The 14,237-nt window shown below is 32.2% G+C and overlaps 2 protein-coding genes across 2 annotated transcripts; both read left to right on the top strand.

Annotated features, from left to right (window-relative positions):
• The first annotated feature begins 379 nt into the window (after positions 1-379).
• LOC108966958 (26S proteasome non-ATPase regulatory subunit 9) lies at positions 380-1,410 on the top strand. Its single transcript, XM_018930129.1, has 3 exons — positions 380-618; positions 699-1,037; positions 1,098-1,410. Exons 1-3 carry the CDS (start codon positions 511-513, stop codon positions 1,317-1,319), a joined length of 669 nt encoding a protein of 222 aa, XP_018785674.1. The 5' UTR covers positions 380-510; the 3' UTR covers positions 1,320-1,410.
• A 315-nt stretch (positions 1,411-1,725) lies between these two features.
• On the top strand, positions 1,726-13,740 carry LOC108966957 (two pore potassium channel protein sup-9). Its single transcript, XM_018930128.1, has 7 exons — positions 1,726-2,283; positions 5,781-6,378; positions 8,955-9,237; positions 9,371-9,561; positions 9,663-9,850; positions 11,996-12,156; positions 12,242-13,740. Exons 2-7 carry the CDS (start codon positions 6,252-6,254, stop codon positions 12,441-12,443), a joined length of 1,152 nt encoding a protein of 383 aa, XP_018785673.1. The 5' UTR covers positions 1,726-2,283; positions 5,781-6,251; the 3' UTR covers positions 12,444-13,740.
• The last annotated feature ends 497 nt before the right edge of the window (positions 13,741-14,237 follow it).

Below are 14,237 nucleotides of genomic sequence, written 5' to 3'. Positions count from 1 at the left end.
ACATTTAGACATCAACGGTAAGTTTTGAAATTTATTTATGACCTTACGGTTTTGACAGCGCGCTAAGATGTAAAGTTGGGTGCAGAAACCAAAGAAATTATAATTTTTCTGAAAAATATGTACATTGTACAAACATATACAAGTATTATTAATAAATAGTTTGGTTTGCTTTTTATTTCTTTTGTACTAATTTAAGAATTTTAGCGAGAGTTTGACGTTATTCCTGCTTTACGCAGCTCAACGCCTTTATTAGATCAGTTAATTATTACGTGGTGTCGCGAAAATTAATTTGCCATCACATCATCATACATACGGCTGTTGCCCTTACTTTAACGTTCTACGGGAAGACTAATCGAGGCATTATACAAATAGCTATCGATAATGCAAATACATATTTCCAAAACAATACGCAGAAAAGAAAAAAATCATTCCTTCAAAATTTATTTATTAAATACTGAATTTTAATTGAAGTTACATAGAATCGAAAGGAAGGAGAAGGCTTTAGTTAAAATGGTTGTTCCCGTTCCGAATCCAATTAAGGACTTGATTCTCAGGCTTATGGCTGAAAAGGAAGCAATGGAATCGAAAATATCCGATTATGGAAATATTTTGGCAAATGTAAGTTTTTCTTTAATTTATTAACTATATTTGCTTTAAAGTGTTTAATATCTATATATATATATATATTATTTCTACAGAATGCTAATGTGGGGATGGATGGACCCTTGGTTGATGCAGAAGGATTTCCACGGAACGATATTGATGTTTATCAAGTGCGACAGGCACGTCAACAGATAATTTGTCTTCAAAATGATTATAAGGCACTGATGAAAGAAATAGAAAAGCAAATGCATAAATTGCATTCCGAGGCAGCGGAAAGTCAAACACAATTGTTGTCAACCAATACAGCCACCTTACGGTTGGAAGATGATAATGAAGTGCCAATCACCAGCATGTCGTCAGCATCGGTGGAGCCACCAGTGAAAGTTATAGTAAAAGTAAATATGATAAGTCCGGGATCGCCGGCTGAAGAGGCTGTAAGTTACGAGAAACCTAATATCGTTTTAAATTATTATTCATTATTTAATTTCTTTCAGGGTTTGCGAGTAGATGATGAGATATTGGAATTTGGCACCATTAATTCCAGAAACTTCCAAAACAATCTAACCCAAATTGGTGACCTGGTGCGCCACATGCAAAATAAAAGGATTCCTTTGAAAGTACTACGTATGGGAATACAATTAGATATGATACTTATACCTAAAACGTGGAGTGGTCGAGGTCTATTGGGTTGTAATATTATATTAGCCGATGCTTAAGGATTTAAAGATTATAACACTTATCTAAAACATCTTTATTATATATCTATATTTTTTTAATACATCTACAGAACTTAAAGTTTACATTGAATACCGGAATATATATAATTTACTGTGATAACAACTTCAACGGTTTATGCCAAAGTCTAAAATTCATATTAAAAATTGAAAGTTGAAATGGAACCAAATCTTTTTGTAGCGAACACTTTTGTCAAAACTCCCATCAATTTTGCAATATTGCATTCAATAATTTTTTTTTACATATAAAAGCAAATATTAAAATATATTTGACCGCGGCTAAGTTTGAAAAACATTACTGATGTGAAAGGGTTTTACAAACAAATTTCTGTGCGCGTTTTGAAACTACAAATTCTTTTTTTATATGTATACTCAACATATGTGGAGATTTTTCTTAAAAAATTCATGCAAAAGCTGCGCCATTTTGTGACTAGTATCAACCCAGGTGCAGGAAGTTAAAAGTTATTTAGGCAGAGAATTTGATTTCTTAACAATGGTAGCTATTGTTATCAAATGATTCAAATGTTCTCGCCACAAATAGTCTCGCTGATCGAATCACCGTTATTTTATCTTCTTATCGATAACGATCAACGTATGTATATTATACATCCTTGTCGCAATTACAATTTTGTAAAATGTTGTGAATAGTTTGTGTTTTTTCTTTATTTACTAAATAAATGCACTTGGTGCAAAATTTTTCATATCCGGCAGTGTTCACTGCTCAATTGACTTACAATTTAAACAATTGTCGGAGTGTACAACAAGCATTTGGGGGATGAAGAATGATTTGACAGATTATTCTCAGTTGTTATTCAGTAAAAGAGACCGACCATCTTTCTCTCATAGCAACAGCATCACAATTGACAGTACCATTCGCTCACAGGACACACAGTAAATTCGATTTAGTAATTTTGAGTAGTCAAAGCGCGGACATTCGGTTACAAAGGTAAAAGCGATAGATAGTAAAACATTTATGCATATAAAAAATATTTTGAGCATAAATGAAATGAAAATTTTTAAAAAATTAAAATCAACTAATTATTGTGAAGAGTCCATACAATCCGGGAATGGATGAGATAAATTTTTTACTATATACAATAGTTCTCTTCCCTAATAAAATTTGTTCATGCCAAACGAATAATAAAACGAAGTGAAAATCACGAAATGGTATTCGCACAATGTGGCTGAGATAAATGCTGTTTTTAAATCGAAGTGTTTTAAAATAGACTAATATAAAATAAAATTATAAAAATGTTAATAATTGGGTTATGTATAGTGCAATCGGATTAAAAGTTTGCGGAGGATTATCCTTTTACAAATATACATGCATATGTATACGATCCTGTAGTAGTGTGCAATTTTACACATACATATAATACATGCGCTTAAATGTATGTACCCATTTGCTTGAGAGTTTCATGTGAAAACAAATGCTTGAGCTGCATATACATATATATTAAATTTACAAAGTGTGCTGTGATAAATATTGAAATTTTTCAGCTTCATACCTGAGCAGCTTCCCAAGTCTTTGTTTATAAGTATTTAGCTGCTATAATGAGTTCTAAAAGCGCATAATTAAAATCAACCGAATATATTCAATACGAAAAATCGCAAATTTATATCATTCCACTTTATATTTATGTTAATGTATACCATACCGGTGCCGACATTGCCTAGTGTTTATACTTCATAAAGATATGTTCATAATTCAAGTAGAAGTTCGACAAGACGTCTTCACTTATCTTAGGTGAAGATTATTATATACATACATATATCTTCGGGCATATTATTTAGATCTGATCAGTATAGCGTATATGTAGTTGGCATACAAACTGAACTATCAAATTCATGCCTTTGGAAGGAACAAATTTTATTTGGCAAATTATTTTCATGACATTTAACACAGATTATTGCCAAAGGCGAGACCACGATCTCCGAATAAATTGCTCAGATGGCTTCACTATAGCATACAGCTGCCATTTAAACTGACCGATCTAAATCAATACAAAGGTCCACCCTTTGATGCTTTATGAAATGCATCTGTTAGGATATTATAGCTTCGATACCGCTGAAGTTTTTTGAATTTTTTTCACTCTCATTTTTACTACTTTGGCACAAATCTATTAGGAAAGACATACAAACATTTTGATGAAATTAGTTATTTAGCTTTTTGTGAATAATTCAGTTCACGTTTTATCCTTTTATACATTTTTCAGCTTCATATTTTTTTAAATAATAGGTTTTGAAATAAAAAGGAAAGCAACAAATGAAAATGTTGTTTTCAATAGTTATAATACATATGCTTATTTCATTTGCATGTATTATGTTTATTGTTGTTATTTTTTCGATATATACATACATACATACATGCATATGTAAATGTTTTCACAAGTATATTTGTATGTATTAGTTTATGTACTATACATCCATATACCTGTCACTTCGCCATATAAATCAAATGCTAGTAAGATGCTACTGAGAGCAGAGATTTTACTCTCAAATCCAGCGGCAAGAGAGCAACTTTTTATAATTTCTTCAGCCATTAAGGACATGATGCAATTGTCGGCATCATGCCTTCGTGAGTCCTTTGCTCAAAGACGTTTATCGGGGTAAAGTTCACCAGTGTGCGGTTTCCAATATGTTTATGTGACTGTAACTAAATGAAATCAGACAGACAAGCATAAAGCAGGCAGGCATTTGGTGGAATAGCTCATGCAGTAAATAAGTGGCAAAGTTTGTTGGAAACATGTGCATTCGGTGGTTTGGTGTTCTTTTCAAAGGATTTCTCACAAAACTGTTATTTAAATATGTATATTGTGTTTAATTACAGCTAAGTGGTTGAACTCCGTTACGACTCTCTAATGAAAATCACTGTGTGCACGGCTATACATACCTACATATGTATGTATGTATATCTATTCTAATAAAAAGGAATTAGAAAGTTAAGCGAAAAAATTAAATTAAGCGTGTAATATATACAATTTCCTTGTTGTATGTACATATGTATGTCGGTATATGCATGCATGTGTGAATAATTAAAATGGTCCACGGCTGTTACATGGCAAGGCTACATAATTCGACGCTACTGGTACTGTGCCTTTTGCCATCAAGATTAACAGCAGTGATATCGTTACTAAAATACCAACAAACATCAGGCGAACTGTGTTGAAACTTTACGCTGCTTCGCTGCAATGTGGCAAATTCGCCGTCATACAGCTTGCACAAGTGATTTGTATAAATGTGACGTATATTTAGTTGTGTTTTGTTAACCTCGCATTCGGTTAAAAATAACACAAGGTCATCGTAGATTGCAACGTAAATAGTTTCATTATCCTTCTGAGCGGCAGTTATACGAAACTTACATTATTTTCTATTTTCAAAACTTATAAAAGCAAATGCGACACATAAATTATCGATTGTTGGAATTACAATTAATTTTCTATTTATTTTCATCTATCTTTTTTTAAATCGCTATGTCCGTCGTATTGTGTCAATATACCATGGTTAGATTAAGAGATTTGTCTGATCAAATTTGACCCAGACTGATACGTTTATACAAACATTTAATTTTGCCTTCAAAGTAGGCTCCTGAGCCAATACAAGCATGCTAACGCCTAATAGATTTTTCCATACACTTGTTGTCATTCATGTATGTGTATGGACTTCAGCTCCTTCAGCGAATTTTGTTTTATCTCTTCGATCAACTGAAAACGGGTTCCTCGGAGAGCAAATTTCGGTTTGGGAAACAAGAAAAAATCGCACAGAGCCGAATCTGGTGAATACGGTGGTTTATCGTTGGTATTTATTGCGGATGTTCTCCCGCAAACGGGTAAATACAAGTAGAAGTACTCGTCTTTCCCTCCGGAACAAATGCATGATGCACGAAACCACAAATATCGAAAAAACAATGAGATTCACCTTGATTTCGAACCATTCCGATGGTTGTTGCCTTGTGTGCATGTCAAACTCATAAACCCATGTCTCATCAGTGGTTTCCATTGATGTTGATCGGAATTCGCATCATCAAGTATCTCCAAAGAGACCTGTTTACGGTTTACGGTACTATTTTGAAAAAAATTCAGTTTTATCGGGACGAGTCGAGTGAGAACGCGTTCATACCCAAAATATTCACCACATTCATTCGAGTCGGAGAAATGTCGAGCACTCTTAAGATCTCTCTAACACTTGCCTGACAATTTAATGGTGCTTGAACTTCCTTCACTTTTTTAATATCTTCATCACTTAAGAGGTGGAATGTCGTCCAGAATGTCTTCAACGATTTCTCGACCGCCTTTGAAGGTTTTGTACCACTCGTAGGGTTGTGTTTTTGATAAAACTGAATATCCTTTTCCAACATCCGCACACAAAATTTGGTAAGAAATGCAAGATTTGAGATTCTGATGAATTTTTGCTAGAAGTATTTTTTTTTTTTTCAATCTCTAGAGATAAGTGCCAATAACTGTACGCCAAAAATATTTAAAGGGAGTTGATTTACTTATATAGTTAAAGTTTAAAATATTACGGAAAATATTTCTCATTGAAGTATTAAAAAGAAAAAAAGAAAGTAATAATTAAAAACAATTCAACATTAAAAATCGAATACTCTTTAATCATACTGTTGGGGTAACTTCGTACACATAGTGACATAATTGGAGAATTGTTATATTCACATCAAGGACAACATAATTCAGCCATATCAGCAATATTATAAATTTATTGGATATATTCATACTCGCAAATAAAACTTATAAATCAACAAATTACATATAATTGCTACGGGTTTTGAATGCGCTTGGCGCTCAGCGTTTCGACGGTGGCAAGCAATGTATTTTCAATATTCAAATAGGAAATACAAGTATTCATTATAATCGCAATGATAATGAAGCTAAAAATAAAACTTCGCCTAAATGAAGAATGAAGAAACAAAATGTTCGCACGATATCCTTGATCGTGTGTACATTTACATATTTACTAGTTGGCGCTGCTGTATTTGACTCGCTCGAATCGGAAACGGAAAAGCGGCGCTGGGAAGCACTGCAAGGTGAGTATCAATATTTAAGTCACCGCTTTATGCTTAGCAACCGTAAATATGCCCTACTGTAGGAAAACGAGACTATCTATATGCATACGTACCCATACATACATACATATATACAAATCCTGCCTGTTTACATACAGACCTAGATAAATTGGCAAAACGACAAACGCAAGTGGCCCACTTTTGTAAGCACATTAAATAAAGTATGTGCTTGTGCTAAGGTGTTCTCATGCATGAGAGGGTTACGAATACATTGACACACATTTATTTACATTTAAGCATCCGGCTAGTCACTTACATGCACATCGTGTTTGTAATTTTCTTGTGCACTTTTGTACGAGTGGCTTTTTAAACAGGTTTTGTTAGATGACTTTGTTGACGTCAATTGACAATGAACGAATTTATATCGATGGCAATAATTAAAGTACATGACATCTTAAAGGATGGCATCCAACGGTGATACGAAGCTTGTTTAGATGTGACGTTGACCAATATTGTTGGAAGTTTATTTTTTGGTTTCACATGCGCATTGTCTAATTGTTTTTACAACTAACGGTTGTTTGGAAGTCTGACGTCTGTTCGTTCATGCAGCGGATAACATTAGTAAAAACAATCAAATGTTTTAAATTTTAATAGTTGAATAACGGTATTTGTATATTTGTTTAACAAGAGTGCCTTTTTCCAGTTTTTTGTATATGAAATTCCATATCGTCGCATCTACTGGACCAAATTTGGTGTAATCTATGTTCCAGTTTTGGAAACATGTCCACGTCTATACATTCGTTTAATACCAAGACTAGATGGAATCTGAACAGACTTTCCTCTAACTCCTATATACCTTAAACTTTCTATAACATGATGATTTTCGCACTTCTACCATATTGCAATCGATGTGCAATATTCATATGTTGAATTCATTAGAAGTTTTTTTTTAAGTTCCACCCAGAAGCTACAAAAATAAGCCGTAATAACTTTTTGTGTGAGTAATCGACTTACTTTTTTTATTTGCCAGTATATTATTTAATTTTTCTTTTAATGAATGTTTGAAATATCGAAAAGAGGATTTGGATACTGCAGCGGTACCATGCTTTGCAGTTCGGCGTTTTCGTCCAAAGGGAATTCGGAATTTTGGCTGCACTTCCCCGAGTAGATGGACCATTATGGGGATGGTAAACCCGTTGCCGATTCCCCACGAAGACCTTGCCATCGAGATGCGTATGTTCATGTTCAAGAAAGAGTCGCGGCTATTGCATAGTAAATTCAGGCAAATCCAAGAGTCTCGACTCGCTACTTATTAGCAGAATTAGCAGACGGCCTTTACATTGGATAATTCATGATGACTTAAACCCTGTTCCGTACAAAGTTAAAATAACAAGCCGGCTAAACCATCTAAATTGCTTATTCACTTGAAATTTTCCCACAAAATGATTTATATGTAGTGAATCAAATTTAAAAATAATCCACGAGACGGAACTTCAGAAAAAATCACCGTGTGGCGCGCAGTTTCATCAAGGTGTATTGTTGAGTCAAGCTTCTTAGAAGAAAACGGTGTAACAGTAACTGTCCATGAGCACAGTTATTTATTATCGAGAACAGCGTCAGAGACGTATCCCTTTCAATAGCGTTTGGTTTCAGCAAGTTGAAGCAGCTTCACACGTATTCAGCCCCGTTATTGTGGAGCTCCAAAGAAAATTTGAAAAAAACAAAATTTTCAAGAAACACCATTTTCGGCTGGCCCCCAGAGGTCACCTGACCTAACTGTACTCGACTTTTTTATCGGGTCATGTCAAGCAAGAGGCGTACAGATTCCAAAAATCTGACTTAATTGAAGCAGTCCATTCAATCGATAATAGAGGCATTCCCGACTTCAGCCCTTCAAGCCGCAATGAATAATTTTCTAATTAAGTGTCACATTTGTGCAGCTGAGCATGGAGGCCATTTATGGTCCATAATTCCTAAAAGTATTTAATTGTATAAACTAAAATAAAATTTTTTGTATATCAAAAAAATAATAATAAACATAATACATTGCTTTAAAAAAGTTATTACGGTTTGATTTTGTAGCATGATAGATTCTGTATATGGATATCAATGATCAGCGCCACGATCATGCTGAATCGATTCGGTCATGTCTGTCAGTATATAAGTGAACTAGTCCTTTAGTTTTTGAGATATCGATCTGAAATTTTGAACTTTTTTCCCAAAAAGCTGCTCATTTGTTGGAACCGCTGATATCCGATCACAGTAGCCATATAAAGTGAATGATCTAAATGAAGTCCTTGCATGGAAAACTTTTTTATTAGCTTAATTGATACGCGGAGAGTTAAAATCCACATATTTAGAAAAAATTAGTTTTCTCTTGGCGGACAAACTATGCCTTCGAAGGCAGGATATTATTATAAACTGTATAAATAAACAGCAAGAGATTAACAACGTGAAAAGGAATTTAGCAAAGACTAGATGATGCTTCTTACATTTACATCTGAAGGTTGACCAGAAGCTTTTACATAACATACAAATATATTAAAAAGAAATAATATTTACAAAGCCATATTTCAATTCTGCTTCTTACTTTTCAGCTGTGGAAGATATGATTATACGAAAATACAATATTTCACAAGAGGACTTCAAAGTGATGGAGACAGTTGTACTTAAGTCAGAACCACACAAAGCCGGTCAGCAATGGAAATTCACTGGTGCATTTTACTATGCAACAACAGTGTTGACGACTATCGGTTACGGTCATTCCACGCCAAGCACAATCGGTGGCAAACTATTCACAATGTGCTATGCCATTGTGGGGATACCATTGGGCCTTGTGATGTTCCAAAGTATTGGAGAAAGAGTGAATAGACTGAGCAGGTTAATTGCCTATTAAATACAAAATACTTGTATATTTACAAATAAAATACATATTTCTATGTGCCATGTATTTGCAAATTTAATTGTGAAATTTTTTCTTTTACATTTTGCTTTCGTTTTTTATTCACTACAGCTATGTTATACAAGCAGTGAGGAAGTCACTACGTTGTAAACGAACTGCAGCTTCTGAAGTAGATTTAATATGCGTTGTGACAACGTTGAGCTCTTTAATGATAGCTGGTGGTGCTGCGGCTTTTTCACGCTACGAAGGTTGGAGCTATTTCGATTCAGTATATTACTGCTTTATTACTTTAACTACAATAGGTGAGTGTTCCTGCCATAAATGTACTTTAGAAGTTTACGAAATAAAATTATCACTTTGCGTACATACATACATTTGTATAAATACATTTGGTTTCATTTAGGTTTTGGAGATATGGTAGCTTTACAAAAAGATAATGCACTCAACAACAAACCGCAATATGTTATGTTCGCATTGATATTCATATTGTTCGGTTTGGCAATTGTTGCCGCCTCGCTGAATCTGCTAGTATTGCGGTTTGTTACAATGAATACGGAGGATGAACGAAGGGATGAAGCACAAGCTATGCAGGTGCAGAATCATTTTATACTACTAATTTATTTTTATATACATTAGTAAATATGATTTTTCAATAATACTTTTACAATTTTTTTAATCACAACTTTGAAATCCTTTAATATTTGATTATTGATGTTGAATTCCTATAGAATTAGAAAAATCCTTTACATTCTTTTCAAACTTGGTTAAATTAAAAAAAAGGCAAGTCGAAATATATTAGGCCAAATGTGTGTGCCATAGGGTTTTTAATTGCTTTATTTATTTGAATATCTTGGGAAGAAAACTCGCTCATTTATTCTAAAAAAACAGCATAAATTAAAACTGCTAAAAGGTGGACGAATTAATTGAAAGATTTTTGTAAAGTGTTTCCATAAAATTCTTGCAATAGTAAATAATTATATTTTGAATAATTTAATAACAACTTAGTATTATATATATAGTATACGGCTTGTTCATCTATAAAAAGGCTTTTCGTTTCTAGTAAAAAGTTATTTTCGTATTTCAAAATGGTGCAAACTTGATAAAAGATTCATAGTCTCATAATAATGATAAATAGTTGCCATTGTCGCTTTTATCATTAAGTGAAATGAGATTTTTATATGAACAAATTAAACTTCTTTGACTTGATTCTTTGAAAAAAAAAAAAAACGCAAAATAGCTGGTGCTGGGTGACCGAACTATTTTGCCGGTGATTCGCACGGGCAAGTAAAGTTTTTTGACAGCAGAATAACTTTAAAAACGCTCTTCCAAGCCGTGGCTGGTAGAACCTTAACATATTATTATTATTTATTATTTTTTATGATGGCAAATCGCTCTAACATCCGAAAAATACATTAATTTGACATTTCTATACAACTGGTGGAATATCAATTTCTCTAATACATACCATATATCTTTTCTTTTAAGAGAGCTAATATTTTAGTTAAATAGGAGACTAAGTTCCTATGAAAAAATCCTTAACGGCTTATGCATGTAATTAAATTGAAATTGGGCCTTCATTTGCAATGCACGATTTACATAACTACTTTCATATACACGAACACTTACAACGAAAATTTACGCTATACCATAATTGAAAAGTTAACCAAAAATTAAAAAAAAAAATTTCTGAGAAAATTAAGTAGTTCAATTTTTAATAATAATGCATACAGTGGTTTTTGAAAAATATAAATTTGAGTTTTTCTTAAATTTGTTTTTTATATTTTTTAATTAGCAACTTTCAATTACCGCTTCATATATATCTCATCATTAATGCACAGGTTTGAATCATTATAACTTTTAAAATTTGGCACTTTATTGCATGGCAATGCTTCAATTCGTTTTTTCATGATCATATTAAAACATTTTTATTAAAAAAATCGTTAAAATTTGCACATTTTAAATTTTTTACTAAATAGTTTACAAACTATAATATCACAATGATAATATTTTTCCAATTTACTTTTATTTTTAATTTTTTCTTTTCAATGAAAACGATAATAAATGTAAAAAAATATGTTTTTTTTTAATTTTCTTTACAAAAATGTATATTGGACCACGTACAATACAATAGTTTATAACCAAGTCCAATATTTGGACAAAAGAGGTGATTGCGGTTTTCAATTAAAAATTAAAACAATTCTTTAATAATCAATAAACATAAAAATACAATATTTTCTAATACTTACTTAAGCCCGAGACTCAAATCTCTATACCTGCCTACAAGTGAAAACAGCTCAAAGAAGAAATAAGAAACTACTGCATATTATAGCCACATAAACATAATAACTACTTTCAAAAATACAATGAAAAACTATTTTATTTATTCTGGTTTAAAATATCAACACTATCATTGAACAAGGAATACAAAGAAACCCACTCAAAAAATATCAGTCACAAATTTGTTTAATTTTATATAAAATGTAGTATGTTTAAAAAAGTTGTGATATTTTAAAAAATACAAAAATTTTTTCTTAATTTATTTATTTTTTTTATTAATTAGTAAAAAAAGAAATCGTAACATTTTTATTTTTAATGAAATCCACTTTGTATTCCCTGTATCAAAGACTCAAACTGCTCGCATTTCAGAAACACATTTTTTTATTATTTCTCCTTAAATGCCAAACATACCTACAAATTTTGAATACTAATAAGCCCGGTTTCGTAAACATTTTTCAGGCTTTACAAGTTGCTGTTAAATTAGAAGGTGACGTCATTACAGCAAATGGCTCCATTTTAAGTGGATATGAAGGTCATGAAGTTCAGTCAAACAGTAGTGGCTCAACTACATCCATGTGTTCATGTAGCTGTGCACGTTTTAGTGCAAATCGTCATAAAACGTGAGTACATTCGTATTGCATTTGTTTATCATTATCGCATTTTAATTTATATATCCTTTATAATTTATATAAACATATATGAAAGGCATCAATACAAAGCTCGCCGTTCACCCTCGCATATACGTCATTTATTGCCGGAAGTTGTACCAATGCAGGACTTAAGCTACGATACACACAGCCTCAATGCCGACGGGCTCGATATCGTGGATACATCATCAGTCTCGCCTTCGAAACCACACAGACAATTACTCAAACGCAATGTGTCGCTACTATCTTTTCGTATTTAAAATACAATTACTATTAATGAAAATAATTTAAGTATTATAGGTATTAATTAGTAGGTATGCTTAAATACAATAATTTTTTAATCGCCGGTAATTAAAGCTTTTCACAATGCTTTGTTGTCTGCTACGTACAGTGGTATACATATTTAAACATTTATAAATAGTTGTTGGGTCGCTACAATCAATCTAATCAATCTAAGGGTACCTGCACCGTGGACAGTCAAAGCCGAGCCGAAAGCAAATCTAACGAAAGGGGGAAATCAGCTTAAAAACCGTGTGTGTGAATTTTCACGAAATTGCATAGTCACCGCAGAGTGCACGTTGACCAAAGACGCAGTCGAAACTGATCAACTCGAGAAACTAGTTTTGAAATGTTATTCGGCGCCGACTTGCGTGTTGCATAGTTCATTTGTATATCGGTATGGTAATCTCACATTTTGCTTACAAAAAATTACAATGAATGTGGTAGTAAGATAATTAGTATTTTCAAAAGAAAACTTTTGACGATAATAGCTTAATACATCAGAATTTATTAAATACCTGCAATTAATATTTTAAAGGCCAAATTTATTACGATAATTCTATCGCTATTAATATTTTCAAAGACAAATTTATGATGGGAATCTATGCAATAAATACCCGTTTTATACGCCCTATTTTGTTTAGCTTTTTCTCACAAATCATCCATTAATTAATTGTATATCTTCCCTTAAATAAAATGATATTTGAACTAAATTCTGCCTTAAAATAAACTGTTATGAACAAGCAACAGAATAATAATAGCAAATTATACGTAAAATTCAGCGCTGAATATGGCATCCACTGTGCGTTATCTAAAATTAATAAGCGCTGATCGAAATCAGTTTTCCGCTCGATTGATTTGAGCGTCCACTTTGCAGGCACTCTAATGCAGATTATATTATGCACTTTTCTGCGCTTCATTTGCGAATATGTATGTATGTATGTAAATATTAAAGAAAAATCTTAAAGAAAATACTTATAATTAGTTAGGTAGGTGTAAAGCTTAGCGAAAGCCTATCAATCAATAGATTTCCTTAATATTAGCAACTCATATAATAAGAACTTTTGCTTCCCTTAATGGTTTAAGGTATTTTTAACTTTTTATTTCAGACTTTTGTTATTAACATTTTTGAAAGTGAGTAGTATTGCTAAGTAATTAAACATTTAACTTTTTCTAAGTACATACATATGCATTTTCGCAGAATATTAAGTCTTTGGTATTTTTCAATATACTTTAATTTACAAAAATATGAGAACACGATGCATACTATCTAATTAGTAAAACGCGCTCATTTGTATCTATTTATTTGAACAGACGCAACATTAATTTCAATGAATTGATTAACAAAAGGTCCTTATTAGGAAATCACTCGACAACCATAAATTTATATTTGTTACAAAAGAACGTGCATACTATGAGGGGCTCCAAAAATGCTTAATATATTAATATTATAATAATATTATGAATTATATTAATGCTCAGCCAGATACAAATATTGCTCTAAAAAAGTTTACAGAGAGGATTGATCACTTATAAGATCAACGTATCGACACTTTTTAATCCAAAAATATGTAATTTTTTTCTTAGCATGAACATTTAAGAGTGACCAATGTTAATTTTAATTCCCACAACAGGCGCTTCTAAGTTACTAAAACTGTTTAGATCCCTAAGTAGTAATACCTTTTGTACGAAAGTAAAGCTTTAACAGATAAAGACAAAATGTATATAAAAATTCCAAATGCTGAGATTACATTTTTTAATAAATATGAAAAACC

This window comes from Bactrocera latifrons, unplaced genomic scaffold (assembly GCF_001853355.1).
Source record: "Bactrocera latifrons isolate USDA-ARS-PBARC rearing strain unplaced genomic scaffold, ASM185335v1 scaffold_171, whole genome shotgun sequence".
In the NCBI taxonomy this organism is placed as follows: Eukaryota; Metazoa; Arthropoda; class Insecta; order Diptera; family Tephritidae; genus Bactrocera; species Bactrocera latifrons.
Note: the sequence above shows the minus strand (reverse complement) of the source record. Positions and strands in the feature narration are given on the sequence as shown.